Consider the following 19,207-nt stretch of genomic DNA (forward strand, 5'->3'; position numbering starts at 1 on the left):
GCTTGTCTGGGTTTGAATACGAATTCACCGGTTAAGTTGCACGCGCTCTAACCACTGGGTCTCTGGGATCAAATCCAGGTTGAGCCTCTGAAAATTTATTGGGATTTTTATAGGAAAAATTTCAGTAACACAACATCCGGCTGTTGGAAGTGTGTCTGCTTCTGTACCTCTGAAAGCACAAAATTATGTTAGTTAGATACAATTACTATATGTATAAAATATATATTATAAAACAACAACAACAACAACAGCCTGTAAATTCCCATCGCTGGGCTAAAGGCCTCCTCTCCCTTTGAGGAGAAGGTTTGGAACATATTCCACCACGCTGTTCCAATGCGGTTTGGTGGAATACACATGTGGCAGAATTTCTATGAAATTTGTCACATGCAGGTTTCCTCACGATGTTTTCCTTCACCACTGAGCACGAGATGAATTATAAAGACAAATTAAGCACATGAAACAGCGGTGCTTGCCTGGGTTTGAACCCGCAATCATCGGTTAAGATGCACGCGTTCAAACAACTGGGCCATCTCGACTTATATCATATACATCCTGTTGAAATCAAAAAGTATAAGCTCCACGTTCATTTATCATCTACATAATATTCTATTGAATAATATGTCCTTACCAATGTATTATATACAAATTATTTGTAATTATAAGACACTAGCAATCGCCCTCGACTTCGTTCGCGTTTTAGGCTGTTGGTTGTCAAGTGTTAGGCAAAAAAGTAGCCTATGTCCTTTCATGGAGTTCAAGTTTACTTCATACCAAATTTCATCAGTAGCATTATAATATTAATATAGATTATGTTATGTGTGCTTGTCACACTGGGTAACTCACCCTTCAACCCGAAACAATACCATTGTGTCATAGTAGATTAAGTGGAGAGTGGGAGAACAGACACATGTAAAATACATACGTCTAATTTCATAGAAATTCTGCCACATGTGTATTCCGCCGCATTGGAACGTTGTGAAATAAGTTTCGAAACTTCTCCTCAAAATGGAAAACCTTAGCCCAGCAGTGGGAAATTTACAGGGTGTTGTTGTTTGGGAGATACCCAGAAGAGCTTCCACTAAACCAAATTACTAAATGAATATCCATGAATACGGATCAACAACAACAACAACAACAGCCTGTAAATTCCCACTGCTGGGCTAAAGGCCTCCTCTCCCTTAGAGGAGAAGGTTTGGAACATGTTTCACCACGCTGTTGCAATGCGGGTTGGTGGAATACACATGTGGCAGAATTTCTATGAAATTTGTCACATGCAGGTTTTCTCACGATGTTTTCCTTCACCGCCGAGTACGAGATGAATTTAAATTAAACACATGAATCGGCGGTGCTTGCCTGGGTTTGAACCCGCAATCATCGGTTAAGATGCACGCATTCTAACCACTAGGCCATCTCGACTGAATACGGATCGATTACTATTAATTATGAATTTAATTCGAATTAAATAAACGCTAAGCGCCGGCAATCGTCGGCGTCGAGTAGTTCGCAACGATTCGAAAAGAGTTCGGGATCTGCCTGTGACAGATCGTTTAACTCGAGAGCGAGCGGCTTAAATTTATTATGATTTTTGAAAACGTTTCGTCAAACGAATATTCCTTTTGGAAAACTAGCAAAAACTATTTAATACTACTGGTCTGTTTATTAACATAAGAATTAGCAACATTAAATGCTTAAATATATATATACAAATGTTAACTAAAACTAGTTACTGTATAAATCTTGACCGCGTGGAATGGTGGCAAGAATGCTGGCAGCATTTCCCCGTTGAATCGCAATTTCGATCCTCTGGGCAAACGAACCAGCCCTTCTGTCACCAGTGGAGGCAATGAGGCGAGGTGTTATACTTTTGATGAAGCTTTTTACACGACTACTCCAAGGGCCAAGCGTTTCGACAGCAAAAACTTAACTTAATCTCACTAATAATGTGGTACACATCTGAGATAATAAAAAAGCGTGGAGTTAATACCTGTTGACTCCCAAGCAGGACATATTCATTTAAATAATTGTTTTATCTAACATGACTTTGTATTTTTTAAATGTTGAAAAAGAGTAACTACTGAGTTTCTTGACGGTTCTTCTCGGTAGAATCTACTTTCCGAACCGGTGTTAGCTTCCCTTAATTGTAAAATGATGATTCAAAAGTGCTTGTTAAAGCCCACTTGAATAAAGTTTATTTTGATTTTGAGAAAGTACAGTGTTAGATGCTGGTTGATATGCAATAATGATGATAGCCTGTAAATTTCCCACTGCTGGATAAAGGCCTTTTCAGGGGATTAGAAACTATCATTCGCTCCAATGCGAGTTGGTGGAATACACATGTGGCAGAATTTCGTTGAAATTAGACTCATGCAGGTTTTCTCACGATGTTTTCCTTCATCGAGCACGAGATGAATTATAAACACAAATTAAGTACAAGCAAATTCAGTCGTGCTTGCTTGAACCCGCAATCATCGGTAAAGATGCACGCGTTCTAAACACTGGGCCATCTCGACTCTGTCAATTACAATTATATACATGTTCCATGTTTATTACGATTGATTTCATTTGGTAAGTAGGTCATACTCTAATGGATTTGCCCAGAGCCATACAACCAATAAATATAATTAATATGTGACGTAATTTATCTCGTGCTTATATGAAAACCTGCCTGAAATTTATAACACGTGTATACACACACCAAGTATCTTGGTGGTAGGGCTTTGTGCAAGCCCGTCTGGTTAGATACCACCCACTCATCAGTTATTCTACCGCCAAATAACAGTACTCAGTATTATTGTGTTCCGGTCTGAAGTGAGCCAGTGTAACTACAGGCCCAAGGGACATAACATCTTAGCTCCCAAGGTTGGTGGCACATTGACGATGTAAGGAATAGTTATTACAGTGTCCTTGTCTATGGTGTCTATTAGATATATATATGTAAATAAAAAGGTATTTTTCTTTAATTTGAATTGCGCTCATCAACTGTCATCGAACGCATCATGACAAATAAATTACGTTAGCTATGAAAATTATTAATACAGAAGCAATCTTAGAAAAGTAAAGAATCTTGTAATTTAGGAACAGACATTTTTAATAATAACATTAAATGTATTGTTTCGAAAAGCAATACAAACTTTATTTTTACTATTGTTACGTATGTAAAACTAACCAATAAATATTCTCTTACAGAGAAACTAAAAAAGAAGGATCCTAAGAAAAATAATCTTATATGTATCACAATTAATAAATTTTATGAAAATATCGATATTTCATTGGAACAACACTATGTCTCTTTGGTGCTTTGATATCCTTTGATTCACTTATAAAGTCATCAAAACTAATTTAGTTATCAGGCTGTGAACTCCACTCGGTTTAAATGTCTGTGAAATATTAAATTAACTCAATAATATCTATTCGTCTGTATATCCTACGAAGCTACTAATATTATAAAGCTACTACTATATATTCTACCGCTAAACAACAGTACTCAGTATTGTTGTGTTCCGGTTTGAAGGGTGAGTGAGCCAGTGTAATAGGCACAAGGGACATAACATCTTAGTTCCCAAGGTTGGTGGCGCATTGACGATGTAAGTAATAGTTAATATTTCTTACAGCGTCATTGTCTATGGGTGATGATGACTTACCATCAGGTGGCCGATATGCTCGTCCGCCAAGCTATTCCATAAAAAAGTGCTAATATTATAAAACGTTCAAAATGATTCTGTTGCCAAATTAAAAAAATATTATGGAACGCTTGTGCGAAAGGTTACTATATAATTAGTGAGTTTATGTTTGACAGCAAACCTTTGGAATCAAACGACCGGCTCCTGGCTGTTTCTCTTCATATTCAGTACTAGCAATCCACCCAGTCTTCGCATGGGTGCAATGATATGACATCACAGTAGAAACTTATTAAATGAATGAAATGTATTATATATAAAAACCTTCTTCTCGATTCACTCTATCTATTAAAAAAAACCGCATCAAAATCCGTTGCGTAGTTTTAAAGATTTAAGCACATACAATTACATAGGGATATAGGGACAGAGAAAGCGACTTCGTTTTATACTATGTAGTGAATAACATTATTGACGAAAAATAAAAAAAAGACCCGCAGAGTTTCTTTCGCTCACACTGGCTCACCCTTCAAACCGGAACACAACAATACTAAGCACTGTTGTTTGAAGGTAGAATATCTGATGTGTTGACTACGCAGATAGGCTGGCTATATCTTAATCCTTGAAAATTCTCTAACAATATATTAATAAAGAGTATACTATGATATAACTGAAACCTTAGCATATGAATAATGTAGTTATCTACTAGTAAAACATTTTTTAGATCAAATTTTTCAAGATAAAAACTACCTAACTACTAAAAAATTTACCCCCTTAATAATATTAGTACCGATATCTGTTATCGATAAGCGTGTCACATCACTACAGAGTTCATATTCAAGTATTATCATAACCCTTTGAAGTGAAACGATCTCATCCCCCGTTGTCATAAGCGCTCTGATATCTTAATTATCTCTAAAACTTTAAAATTTTAAGTCTAGATTTAAATTAGAATCAGTATATTAATCCTTCCAGTTTTTTGTAAAAAAAGTTAATTAAAGTAACGGCCTGTAAATTTCCCACTGCTGGGATAAGGCCTCCTCTTCCATTAAGGAGAGGGTTTGGAACATATTCCATCACGCTGTTCCAATGCGGGTTGGTGGATTGCACATGTGGCAGAATTTCGATGAAATTAGACACATGCAGATTTCCTCACGATGTTTTCCTTCACCGCCGAGCACGAGATGAATTATAAACACAAATTAAGCACATTTATATATATAGTGGTGTTTGCCTGAACCCGCAATCATCGGTTAGGACGCACGCGTTCTAGCCACTGTGCCATCTCAGCTCAGAAGTTTTTTTAATTAATTTTATTAGATGTGTAGTGTACATAGATCTGTAATTTTATATACATATATATTATCTATGTAGTTATGCATCTGTCCTTTCAGTGACACACATACATACTTTGGAACATAATAGTTTGGACGAAATAAGCGAAATCGTATACAGAGTAGCCAATGAGTCGAGATGGTCCAGTGGTTAGAACGCGTGCATCTTAACCGATGATTACGGGTTCAACCCCAGGCAAGCACCGCTGATCCATGTGCTTATATGTCTTTATAATTCAACTCGTGCTCAGCGTTGAAGGAAAACATTGCGAGGAAACCTGCATGTGTCAAATTTCATAGAAATTCTGCCACATGTGTATTCCACCAACCCGCATTGGAACAGCGTGGTGGAATATGTTCCAAACCCTCTCCTCAAAGGGAGAGGAGGCCTTCAGCCCAGCAGTGGGAATTTACAGGCTGTTGTTGTTGTTTTTGTATACAGAGTACCAATTTAACAGGAAATGTCCTTAATTGCATCGTACCTATAGATAACCCTACAAAGTTTAAAAGTTATGTTATTGTTGCAGTGCCAATCATCCCGGAGTTCCTCTATGACATTCGCCACCCGGACGCACCACTCTCCGTCTCCATAGAGGACCTGACCACGCCCCTGCCATCACCGACCCCGTACTGCCCCTGCATGAACAAGACGCTCGTGGAAAACAATACACAATGTAAGTATAACTTATTCCTGTCACCATTTCATCTGGTCTAGATTTATGACGACCTCCATGGCCGAGTGGTGTGTACACCGGTTTTCATGGGTACGCCACGCTGAGGTCCCGGGTTCGATTCCCGGCCGAGTCGATGTAGATTACCATTAGTTTTCTATGTTGTCTTGGGTCTGGGTGTTTGTAGTACGTCGTTACTTCTGATTTCCATAACACAAGTGCGTTAGCTACTTACATTGGGATCAGAGTAATGTATGTGATGTTGTCTCATATTTATATTTATCATATTTATATTCATATGTTATATTCATATATTCATGTTCATACAGTTACTTTAAAGGCCCACAGACAGAGCCCAATGGTTAGAACGCGTGCATTTTAACCGATGATCGCGTGTTCAAACCCAGGCAAGCACAGAATATTCATGTGCCCAATTTGTGTTTATAATTCATCTCGTGCTCGGCGGTGTAGGAAAACAGCGTCCGGAAACCATATTACCATGGGCGGTGATAGTCACTCCATGAGCGGTGATAGTCACTTTCCATCAGGTGAGCCTCCTGCTCGTTTGACACCTGTGTTATAAAAAAACCTGCATGTGTCTAATTTCATAGAAATTCTACCAAAAGTGATAAAATTTGTTGAATTTCGGGAAATTTGAAATAAGCTGGAACAAGCAGTCAGACAGTTACAAAAACTGATAAAAGGCTTTGTATTTTAACCGTGTATACATATGTACATATGCATTTAGTAAATATCGATTATTTTAATGTAACAAACAGACATTCCAATTAAGTATATATATAACAACATGTCCTGACTAACTGACTCATTATAGCCAATTAAAGTTATTAACATAAATTTTGGTGAGTAGGTTTAATTAATAGTCACCCAATAATGAGCTGAGATGGCCCAGTGGTTAGAACGCGTGCATCTTAACCGATGATTGCGGGTTCAAACCCAGGCAAGCACCACTATATATATATGTGCTTAATTGTGTTTATAATTCATCTCGTGCTCGGCGGTGAAGGAAAACATCGTGAGGAAACCTGCATGTGTCTAATTTCATCGAAATTCTGTCACATGTGCATTCCACCAACCCGCATTGGAACAGCGTGGTGGAATATGTTCCAATCTCTCTCCTTAATGGAAGAGGAGGCCTTATCTCAGCAGTGGGAAATTTACAGGCTGTTACTTTACTACTTTACTTTACCCAATAAGGAAGGTATTTTGGTAAAAATACCCCTAAAGGGGGTAAATAATGAAATAAGAGTTGAGAGGTTAAAAAATGAAATGAAACACCAACGCAGTGGCGTATTTACTTTTTTTTTTCAACATTTATGATTTGTGTTCTATCGTCCTCATTACATCAGTTTTTTCCCGTTATTAGTATGATTATAAACTAGGTGATATTTCTGTCAGTTACCAGATTATTTTTCCAACCCGCTATGTAGTGACGAGTATACGGATTACGGACGTAATGCGTATACTTATAGTTATAAGTTTTTATTTTTATTTCTGTAAGATAATAACAAATTTGCCGCCCCTCTAAATCTACCGCTCTAGGCTCCAGCCTACTTAGACTATTGGTAAATCCGCCACTGAACCAACGTGGTATACAAATTCAACTTCGACGGAATCAAAGCTCTGGGTAGCTAGTATTATATGTATAGATAACTCACAACAAATATAGATAAGTATCTCAAAGAATAGATAAATGTATCCCTTAAAGGATTCCTTTCAAAGTCTTCGGATTTAAGTAATAAGAACATTAACAATACTCAGAGCGTCCGCTGGGAACGGAAAGTTTCAGAAATATCCTTCGCTATATTAATTGCTCGGAATTCCTTTATAATCCCACTTCAGAAACATTTTTATGAAATAACTTTTGTAAATTATTTCTTTCATTGTTTAGCGTTCCGTTTTATTTAATACTTGCAAACAGCCCCGGCTTCGCGTGTGAAATAAAGTAAAGTAAAGTAACAGCTTGTAAATTTCCCACTGCTGGGCTAAAGGCCTCCTCTCCCTTTGAGGAGATGGTTTGGAACATATTCCACCACGCTGTTCCAATGCGGATTGGTGGAATACACATGTGGCAGAATTTCTATGAAATTTGTCACATGCAGGTTTCCTTACGATGTTTTCCTTCACCGCTGAGCGCGAAATGAATTATAATGACAAATTAAGCACATGAAACAGCGGTGCTTGCCTGGGTTTGAACCCGCAATCATCGGTTAAGATGCACGCGTTCTAACTCAATCTCAGGGCATTTCTACGCGTTCTAACTCATTCTAAGGCCATCTCAACTCTCACTCTATCTATTATAAATAAAAATTTTAACGCAAAGAAAAACCGACTTCAAACAAAACACTATTTTAAAACAAATGAATATGCACTAAATAGTAATAAAAATAATTGCATATTCAACACATTTTTAGAGCCCTCCTAAGTAAAATGAAATGAAAAATTTTGGACTATTTAAAAGTCGATTTACGATTATATAATGTAGTTATAGTTATTGCTATATTTGGAGCCGGTGTCAACAAAAAAAATACAGACGAACTGACAACCTCGTTCTTTTCGAAGTCGGTTGAAAAGACCGCAGAATTTTAAAGATCTAAGCATTCATAAGGATTGCCAGCGGTAAACGACTTTGTTTCATACTATGTAATGATTATGACTATTAACTCAAATTTAATAATTGTAAATGATTATAAATAAGTTCTTTTATTATTTAAAATGACATGGATATAATCGTTTTATTCCAAAACTAACGCCCCGGCTTTGCACGGGTGCAATACTTATACTAAATATACTACAGAATTTGTTTATTCACGACATCATATCACAAACTTCTAAAATTATCAGTGCTTCTTTATTATATTTTCCATGTATTATATACAAAACCCTTTCTCTTGAATCACTCTATCTATTAAAAAAAGCCACATCAAAATCCGTTGCGTAGTTTTGAAGATGCGTACATAGGGATATAGGGACAGAGAAAGCGACTTTGTTTTATACTATGTAGTGCTACCAACCAAACCAGATACCAACGATACACTAGCTACAGATTAGTGACGTCATAAAACGGTTGTAATTTCAGCTTTTTATCATCATTCACTCGTCTATTTCTCGACCACTTAACTGTGGTCTGTGATCGTTTAGATTCTTAACAACTCATGTCCTTTACTCAAGCGCTAAGGTCAAAACCAAATTCAATATCATTCGCGTAATTTAGTGGAATAACTCGTTTAATACGTTACTATTGCAAAACTGAGATGGCCCAGTGGTTAGAACGCGTGCATCTTAACAGATGATTGCGGATTCAAAACCAGGCAAGCACCACTATATATATGTGCTTAATTTGTGTTTATAATTCATCTCGTGCTCAGTTAAGGAAAACATCGTAAGGAAACCTGCATGTGTCTAATTTCATTGAAATTCTGCCACATGTGCATTCCACCAACCCGCATTGGAACAGCGTGGTGGAATATGTTCCAAATCCTCTCCTTAATCGAAGAGGAGGCCTTATCTCAACAGTGGGAAATGTACAGGCTGTTACTTTACTTTACTACTTTGTTTTACTTAAAACAACTTCATAAAATGACTTGTTACTATAAAGATTCTATTCATATAATAAAATTGGAGTGTCTGTTTGTAATATTAAAATAGCCCTTTTTTCTCAATACATATGTAAGTTTACACGGTATATATTCATAACAAAATAACATTTTTTACAATTTTTGTCTGTTTTTCTGTTTGGTCCGGGTAACCTCTGGAACGGCTGGACCGATTTTGACGGGACTTTCACTGGCAGATAACTGATATAATAGGGAGTAACTTGGGCTACAATAATATTTTTCTTGTTAAATTCAAACGTGTACAAGATCACGGGCACAGCTAGTTGATATTTACATTTATTTATATCAGTTATAATACACGCGCTATTTTTATTTTTCACCAATGTAATCTTATTTTAAAAGCCCGCCAAAATTACTTGTCATTTTTACACAGATAATAAAATCTTAAATTCAAATTTGATCATAGTCGAATAGTATAACATTTATCTAATGAAGTATAATTATGATTTTTCTATTTATAATTAGCGATTTTTACGACTGCGCGCTGGTTCAATACTAAATATACTACAGAATGTTATAACGTTCACAGTTTTTCAGACATAAGACATTACAAGCCGCTATGTCCCTACGTTTTAAATCTGTAATATCTATGAAAATATTCATTTAAATTATATGCTGTAAAGTAGCGTATTGATCTATATTAAATGCGCAATGTATTTAAGGAACTTTATTGGTTAATGATTAATGCTTTATTGCTTAAAATTTCTTCGTAAATAAGCCATTATTTATCGTAAAAAGTAAAAGAAAAAACTGCCTATTGTAGGTTGTCCCTGAGAGATATAAATATACTGTTGCGAACTCTTTTTTAGACCTTTTTATAGTGTACAATACTGGAGTATATTATTTTGATCTATCTCGTAGGGTTCAGCAAGCGTTTACAATGTTTACAGCGCGAAAATGTGTTTATTTACGACATCAGATTAGAAACTTCTAAATATGTCAGCGTTTCTCTACTATATTATGCTTGTTTTATATACATATATTAACGATAGCGACACGACTTTGTTTTATACTATGTGATCTATGTGAGACTCTGTTTCGCTGAAGGACTGCGACTGTGATAAGTAGAGGATAATTAAGAAAATTGGAATGAGATTATTGGAGGGTAAGTAAAACTAGGGAATCGCCTCTCATATATTATGTATCACTACACTATATAATATTGTGACTATATAATATAGGACTTTCTTATAAAATTATATTCCCTGTTTTACCCCCCTAGGAGTGAAGATCCGTGAAATCCTTAGCGGATATCTATACCCTACAAGATACCTATCTGCCAAATTTTATGTTAGTAAAGTGAAATTTCGTAATTAATCAGTGAGCAATATTTTTATATACAGTTTTCGCGTTTAGGCTGTTGTTTGTCATCAGGCAAAAAAGTAGCCTATGTCCTATCTTGGAGTTTAAGTTTGTTTCATACCAAAATTTCATCAAATTCGGTTCATTGGTTTGAGGAAAGAGCGTCAGGCAGACAGACAAACAGAGTCACAATTATAATATTAATATATCTATATTGTTCCAGTACCCTTGAACCTGACTGCTGAGAAGGAAGAACGTCATAAGGAGCTGATCCACGAGACGGTAGCCGTCGGCGTGATGTTTGCGAGCAAAGCCATCGTTCAGCTACTAGCTAACCCATTTGTAGGACCTCTCACACACAAGTAAGTATCTAAATTGCATGAAAGAACACAAAATTTCTTCTCCACCTTTCTTAGAAAAGGTCTTGGTCACGGTGAAAGGAAGTATGTTTAGAATCTTCCACGTGTGTCCAGATCCAAAGAAGAGCCTTTGCCAAAGAGTACGTTAACAAGCTGGTAATTGACTGATTAAAATAAATAATATACTTTATATTACAAAACAAAAAATATATTACACATAGCAATAAAATCCTGCTCTCAACAAAACTTTTTTTTGAACCGTTAAAAGGCTTTACTTCTGCAAAGCACGAGATGGCCTATTGGTTAGAATGCATCTTAACCGATGATTGCGAGTTCAAACGCAGACAAACCCCACAGAATATTAACGTGCTTAATTTGTGTTCATAATTCTCGGCGGTGAAGGAAAACATCGTGAAGAATGCATGGGTCCGATTTCATAGAAATTCTGCCACATGTGTATTTCACCAACGCGCATTGGAACAGCTTAGTGGAATATATTCCAAACCTTCTCATATGGAGAGGCCTTAGGTCAGCAGTGGGAAAATTTACAGGCTGTTGTTGTATTGTTGTAGTTACAAATTAAAAATATATCTATATGTCGAAGAATGAGCAACGCCTTCGGTACGATCAAGAACTATGTCTTTATGTTACTTGAAAAATTCTTGAAGTTGACACTGGTATGAAATCGTTTTAACAAAACGACAACACTGCATTCTGGGTAGGTGTCAAGCATTCGTTTGTTAATATCGATTTGTTCCGTAAAAATAAAACATTGTAAAATCCGTTAACGGTTTTATTTTTAAAAATTAAGTATAGTACGACACAACTTAGATTTCGCATCGGCAAAATTCATAAAACCGATCACATCCGAATTGAATACGCTATGCCAAATTATCAATATTTATTGCTCATGCGAATTTGATCTTTGCGCAAACGTAATAACTTGTAATATCACATGACCTAATATATTCGTCAATTTGACGCGTCGATTTACATGCACTTGCTTTCTCTGACGCGGGAATCTATAGCGACGAATAGCGTCGAACGGCGCGATAGGGAGCTATTTCTATTGGTTGTGCAAATCAGTAATCGGTTTTATTTTCATTCCATTGCATTTTCCGATGCTACATCTAATTTGTGTCGTACTATAATGGAGCAAGAGCGATCAGAGCCTGAACGTACGGAGGATGCGATATAAACAATAGTGTTTAAGCATGAAATCTTTGTTTCAGAATCGGTTACAGCGTGCCCATGTTCACCGGCTTTATCCTGATGTTCCTCTCCACGTTGAGTGAGTTTTGTTTCATTGGTAACATTTGTCATTTGGTAACATTTGGTAATTGACTACCTAGTAGGTCTAGCTAGGTTTCTGCAACCTACCTGTGATAGGAAATTTGTAGTTACGAATATAATTTATTAACATAAGCATTAATAACATTAAATGCTTAAATATATACAAATATGAACTAAAGCTAGTTACTGTATGAATCTTGACCGTTTGCGATGGTGGCAAGAATGCTAGCAGCATTTCCCCGTTGAATCGCAATTCCGATCCTCTGGGCAAACGAACCAGCCCTCCTGTCACCAGTGGAGGCAATGAGGCGAGGTGTTGTACTTTTGATGAAGCTTTTTGCGCCACTACTCCAAGGGCCAAGCGTTTCGACAGTTTGTAGTTATTAATTAATATATCTTTATTTATAATGCAATAACAGTTCAATGGAATACCGTTTAACTACTCACAATAACTCAAAACTATCTACTCCTAAAGTAGCTATAACATATTTCAATATTGTCATAAATAAAAATATATTTTCATTCACAAGGCAATAGATACCTAGGTAAAAAGCTCCAGATCGAAAAATATATTGGATTTTCCGTATTTGTTGTGACAGGTTTGGACAAAGCTACATTATTCACAGAAAGACCTTATATGGAACTACCTTGGTCTGTTACATAAAAAAGTTTAAAAAAAAATTACTTTCAGTATTCGCCTTCGGTCGATCATACGGAGTATTATTCGTGGCACGAGCGTTACAAGGCATCGGTTCATCCTGCTCATCCGTTTCCGGTATGGGAATGTTGGCTGAGAGGTATCCTGACGACAAGGTAACTCATTATTTCTTATTCATTATATAAATGCTTATTGTCAAATCATTACAGATCGTAGATAAGTATAGCACGACACAACTTAGGGTAGCATCGGCAAATTCAATAAAACCGATCACTGCCGATTTACACAACCAATAGAAATAGCTCGCTATCGCGGCATTCGACGCTATTCGTCGCTATAGATTCTCGCGTCAGTGTTCGGTTTCCCATTTCGTCAGATTGTAAATAACATATAATTTTGAACAATCCTAATATTTTTTTTATCTAGCAACACAGACACTTGGATTTATTAGGTGGTATTATTAAACATTGATTCGTTTCAGGAACGAGGTAACGCAATGGGTATAGCTCTAGGTGGTCTGGCCCTTGGGGTCTTAATAGGGCCACCGTTTGGGGGGCTCATGTACGAATTTGTCGGGAAAACTGCTCCATTCCTGATGTTGTCTGCATTGGCTCTTGGAGATGGATGTAAGTATCACAATATTACAAGCATTCATAAGACCTTTAGATCATTTATTTACTTGTCAGCAAATTTTTAATACTACTGCATGTATTGACCAGAAATACTTAAGTGCTTAATGAGGGTTTACTTCTAATTTACAGAAGCATTGGTCGTTAATCTCAAATTAGCAAAACTAGTGGGTCTTCAGTGAGGACGCCATTATTTGTAAAATATTTTTATAGTTTGCCCTAAAATTGTTGGTACCATTTAACAGTGCTGCAGCTCATGATCTTGCAACCTGGTGTGGTGAGGCAGGAGACGGAACCACCGTCACTGCGCGCCCTGGTTACGGACCCCTACATCCTTGTTGCTGCTGGTAAATATATACAAATCTTTGTTATGTATTTCATATAATTGTCAAAGGTTTTAAAAAAAATTGGAATGAAACCTACGAGATAAGTCTTGCCTATATGGGTCTTCACTTATGAAGGGTGAATGATCCTGTGTAACTACAGGCACATGAGATGTACCATCTTGCTTTCTAACATCGATAGCCTTAATGAAAAAAGCTAGTATGGGCCACGTCTTCGGAGACGACAAACTTGAAATCCAGCGAAGATCTGCTAATTTTAGTAAAAATATCAAATGTCAAAATGTAAAAATGCACGGCAATAGTGAGCGCGTGGATGTTATAAATTTTTACTTGGTGGTAGGGCTTTGTGCAAGCCCGCCTGACAATTCATGACAAAAGACATTCTACTGCTAAACGCAATATTGTTGTGTTCCGGTTTGAAGTGTGAGTGAGCCAGTGTAACTACAGGCACAAGGGACATCTTAGTTCCCAAGGTTGGTGGCGCATTGACGATGTAATGAATAGTTAATATTTCTTACAGCGTCATTGTCTATGGGTAATGGTGACCACTTACCATCAGGTGGCCCATATGCTCGTCCGCAAACCTATACCATAAAAAAATAATTAATAATGTTTTATATTTTCTATATTGGTATACAATACCAATAATATAATAATAATGAGATACCATTAAGAAGATGAACTAGAACTAGAAGACTATTCCATAGTCCATCTATCTGATTTTAAGTAAATACAATTTATAAACACTTGTGAATAAATGTGTAATCATTTATACAAGGATTTAATCCCAAAAGTCAAGGCGGAATTAATATGAAATATTTGTTCATCTTCCCAGGAGCGATAACATTTGCAAATGTTGGCATAGCGATGTTGGAACCAAGCTTGCCGATCTGGATGGCAGACACAATGGAAGCTAGGCGTTGGCAGCAGGGAGTTGCGTTCCTTCCAGCCAGCATTTGCTATCTTATTGGTAACATATTCATTAGTCTTTGACCAATTATACCATTCTTGATTCCAAGGTTAGAAGACAAATCTTAACTCATCATTGTAGTACCAAGACCAGCATTACTCAATCAAAATGAATGGATCGATAGGAAATTATGAATTTGACTTCAGGTGTCCTCACGAAACGCAAATAACCACGAGCTCCTTGCTCCAAACCCAGGCGAGCACCGCTGAATTCATGTGCTTAATTTGTGTTTCAATTCATCTCGTGCTCGGCGGTTAAGGGAAACATCGTGATGAAATATGCATGTGTCTAATTTCATAGAAATTCTGCCACATGTGTATTCCAGCAACACGCATTGGAACAGCGTGGTAGAATATGTTCAAAACCTTCCCAAAAGGAGAGGCCTTAGCCACGTTAATTCGTCATATAAGCATGCTATTTAAATATCTTTAAAATCCTTTTACATCTCCACAGGAACCAATCTCTTTGGTCCACTCGGACACAAGATGGGCCGCTGGCTGGCGGCTTGCTCCGGACTTGTCATCATTGGTATCTGCCTTATCTTGGTAAATCAATTTTATTTAATACAAATTACAATTACTAATTGGCAGTTTCGACTTACTATTTTACCAAGTTGCATTAATTTGTATAAAAAACAGCCCCCATTTCTACACTTGGAATTGAAATTTCAATAATACATATAGATGTCGATATAGATACGAGATAGATTGTAATCTAACAGTTTGACTTCGATAGATTACAATATAGCGAAAAATAATGCGTTGAATTGCAATCATATATCACGGTTCACAATATTTCGTCAGATTGTAATCTAAAGAATTTTGGTAATCTTACGGTGACATAGATAAATAATATTTAATCTTCTAGTGGTCAATAACCCTGCAGCTAGCATCTTGCTTATTGCTAGGAAAACAAGGCTAGGCCGTATAAAATTCACGAGTTTTTCAGTCAAAATATTTGAACAACAAATCACTTTAGAAACCTCTAAAATATCAGTGTTTCTCTATTATATTCCTTACCTTCCTCTTGAAACAATCTATATATTAAAAAATACCGTATCAAAATCAGTTGCATAATTTTCAAGATCTAAGCATACATAGGTGCAGACAGCGATAGGCGACTTTGTTTTATACTAAGTAATGATACTTCAAGCATTAACAAAACGCAAACTGAAATCAACGACCCCGATTCGTCCTTCTATGCTATTCTAAAAACATAAAAATTGTAACGATTATTACGATACGAACCACATCAGAAGTAAAGCGCATTTAATTCGCCTTTTTTATTGTTAACTCCGAGCGTTAAGATTTTGGTCCTTCGAGCCGGATATGAACCAGCGGTGATGGATAAAGTGTTAAACGTGTTAAACAGATATGCTATTGATTTATATGTCATCAAAAAATGTCTCAAACAGATCCCAATGGCTCGTAAATTGGAACATCTCATCATCCCCAACGCTGGACTGGGTTTCGCCATTGGTATGGTCGACTCGTCCATGATGCCAGAACTCGGTTTCCTTGTGGATATACGCCATGCTGCTGTCTACGGCTCCGTGTACGCCATCGGCGACACTGCCTTCTGTTTGGGTTACGCTGTTGGTAAGTCATATTGTATAAAGCATCAGGGTCAGATTCGAAGGTTTTGAGGCCCTGAATTCCTTACATCGTCAATGTGCCACCAATCTTGGGAACTAAGATGTTATCTCCCTTGTGCCTGTAGTTACACTGGATCACTCACCCTTCAAACCGGAATACATCAAAACTGAGTACTGTTGTTTGGCGGTAGAATAATTAATGAGTGGGTGGTACCTACTCAGACAGGCTTGCACAAAGCCCTACCACGAAGTAAGTATTTGATATATTCCAGGAAAGTGATAAATATTTATATGATGTCTATTGAAAACAAAATGCTATGGTGTACCTATTTTAATACAGGGTCTCTTTGACCACGTACCGCACTAAAGAAATAAAATTCGATCACGTCACATCGATTTTTAGTTTCTTAAACATTACAGGGTCTAACATACCTCGCACTGGTATTATGATATTTTTCATACGAGGTCTTAAAGGCCCCGTACCGCAGGAATGGAAACAATTTAAAAATGCTGCTTACAAAGTGTTAAATTAAGAATCGTATCTGGAGAATGTCTTGGTCCACAGGTCCAGCGTTCTCAGGGGCTCTCGTGAACAGCATCGGCTTCGAATGGATGCTGGTCATCATCGCGATCCTGAACTTCGCGTACGCCCCGTTCCTGCTGCTGCTGCGCTCACCGCCAGCCAGGGACGAGAAACAGGTGACAATTTAAAAATAAATGCCAATCACGACATATATACATATTTGAAAGGGGATGTCTAACTGACTTTTTTTAAGATCTTTATAATGTATTATTTGTGTTTTGTTATTCCATGTCAGATGCGTTTTTGTTATACCACGTTTTATAGTGACTTTACGGAAACGCAGTCGAAAGGGATATAAGGTCCTACGTCCGTCTTCTGCTTGTAAGCTCCACCAATTTTCAGTCAAATCGGTCCATGCGTTCTTGAGTTATAAGTAGTGTGACTAACACCACTTACTTTTTTATGTGTAGATAAAGTTTAAGGCATGTATCGATTTAGTGTTTATGGCCCAGTGGTTAGAACGCGTGCATCTTAATCGATGATATCGGATTCAAACCCAGGCAAGCACCACTATGTATATGTGCTTAATTTGTGTTTATAATTCATCTCGTACTCTGTGAAGGAAAACATCGTGAGGTAACGTGCATGTGTCTAATTTCATCGAAATTCTGCCACATGTGCATTCCACCAACCCGCATTGGTACAGCTTGGTGAAATATGTTCCAAACCCTCTCCTCAATGGGAGAGGAGGCCTTAGCCCAGCAGTGGGTAATTTACAGGCTGTTACTTTACTTTACTTTAAATAAAATTTTATGTGTAATAATTTATCATTAGTTGTTGACGCATCATTACATTTTGACAGAGCCTAATCATTAGCGAGAAGTCATCAGTTCGCTACGTGAGCTACCAGAATGAGGAAGAAGAATAAGCCCGAAATATAACAAATTTGACAAAGCCGCCATCTTGAGACCCGCCCGATTCTATTATTACTAAAATCTTTGCCAAAAAATATATAAAGCTTGTATGAGAAAAGAAAAAACATAAAAAAAATTGTAGCGTCATAGTATTTTAAAAAGCTATTTACTATATATAATATAAAATTTACATATATCTTAATATGTGTAGTTAAACTCTAACGATTTTAAATAATCTTACACATATATATAAAAGAATATAAATATACTGTAGTGACCGCCAATGTTTGTATATCTTTATATATAAACATAGTATTGATTATATTTATTGATTATATAATAGTTTAGTGAATTTTTTGACCAATTTTCCTCTTTGACCAGCTCTCTCTACATAGATGTATTGCGTCACTTTGTAGGCTTTAGCGTTTTAAATAAATATGCTGTATAGTCAGGGTGTCTATAGAAAAAAATGTATTTTATATATCGAAAATATATCAACATATTTTAAATATATATCGATAACGAGATATTTAATTTTGATTCGAAATATTACGCAATGGTGACTTTGACAATATTTTTGATTAATTTTTTTTGAAAAGGCGTTTAGACAATAAGAACTTTTCGAACGGAACCTTATTTTTAACAAAAAAAAATTAACGTTATTTTTTAATATCTTACCAATAAAATTAACGTTATTTTGTAACGTAATTTACAATAATGAACATTATTTTAAAAAAGAGAACGGCCTGTTTTATATAAACCTAAATTTCGATATCAAATGGCAACAATAAATCTTTTATTTATATTCGACAATAAAGAATACAATAATGTATTTGAATGCACACGTTATTCGAGCACACTTATTTGATTACGGACCAAAAATATCATTTATTTTTAATTAATAAGGTAATATTTTTATAAGTCATTGCTCTCACACAAACCACATTAGATATATAACAATCATTACATCTTGATTTCCCATCAATTCATTAAAACATCAATCATTAAATTCTATAAGAAATAATATTGAAAATCTTAAATTAAGATGACTATAATTTTATCATCACGTCTTAACTTAAAAATGTGTTTTGCGGTATTAAGTAGTATTTTTATATATGCTATACATATATATAATCTTTGTAATATATAACGCATGTTTCGTCAAATATGAATGGTTATATGCATTTTATCTCGATGGTACAATCATATTGTTTAGATTTTAAAATTTAATGATAGTTAAATACGTACCAATATATGCATGTTACGTAAAAATTTTAATCATTATCTACTACTTCATATCCTAGATTCATTGTATCATTAATAGTTAAATAGATTTTCTGAATACATGCTAGGAATATTAAGAA

At 36.1% G+C, this 19,207-nt stretch overlaps 1 protein-coding gene across 1 annotated transcript in view; it reads left to right on the plus strand.

The window, feature by feature from the left end:
* The window catches only part of LOC124541616 (synaptic vesicular amine transporter), a 31,405-nt gene extending 12,533 nt beyond the window's left edge, over window positions 1–18,872 (plus strand). Inside the window, exons 3-13 of the mRNA XM_047119539.1 lie at window positions 5,476–5,622; window positions 10,783–10,921; window positions 12,151–12,209; window positions 12,903–13,024; window positions 13,351–13,495; window positions 13,744–13,845; window positions 14,678–14,812; window positions 15,266–15,357; window positions 16,227–16,410; window positions 16,972–17,105; window positions 17,792–18,872. Coding sequence (XP_046975495.1) covers window positions 5,476–5,622; window positions 10,783–10,921; window positions 12,151–12,209; window positions 12,903–13,024; window positions 13,351–13,495; window positions 13,744–13,845; window positions 14,678–14,812; window positions 15,266–15,357; window positions 16,227–16,410; window positions 16,972–17,105; window positions 17,792–17,857 — 1,325 coding nt within the window. The 3' untranslated portion in view covers window positions 17,858–18,872. The remainder of the gene's footprint in view (window positions 1–5,475; window positions 5,623–10,782; window positions 10,922–12,150; window positions 12,210–12,902; window positions 13,025–13,350; window positions 13,496–13,743; window positions 13,846–14,677; window positions 14,813–15,265; window positions 15,358–16,226; window positions 16,411–16,971; window positions 17,106–17,791) is intronic.
* Window positions 18,873–19,207: the final 335 nt, after the last annotated feature.

The sequence above is a fragment of the Vanessa cardui genome, chromosome 28 (assembly GCF_905220365.1).
Source record: "Vanessa cardui chromosome 28, ilVanCard2.1, whole genome shotgun sequence".
Classification (NCBI taxonomy): domain Eukaryota; kingdom Metazoa; phylum Arthropoda; class Insecta; order Lepidoptera; family Nymphalidae; genus Vanessa; species Vanessa cardui.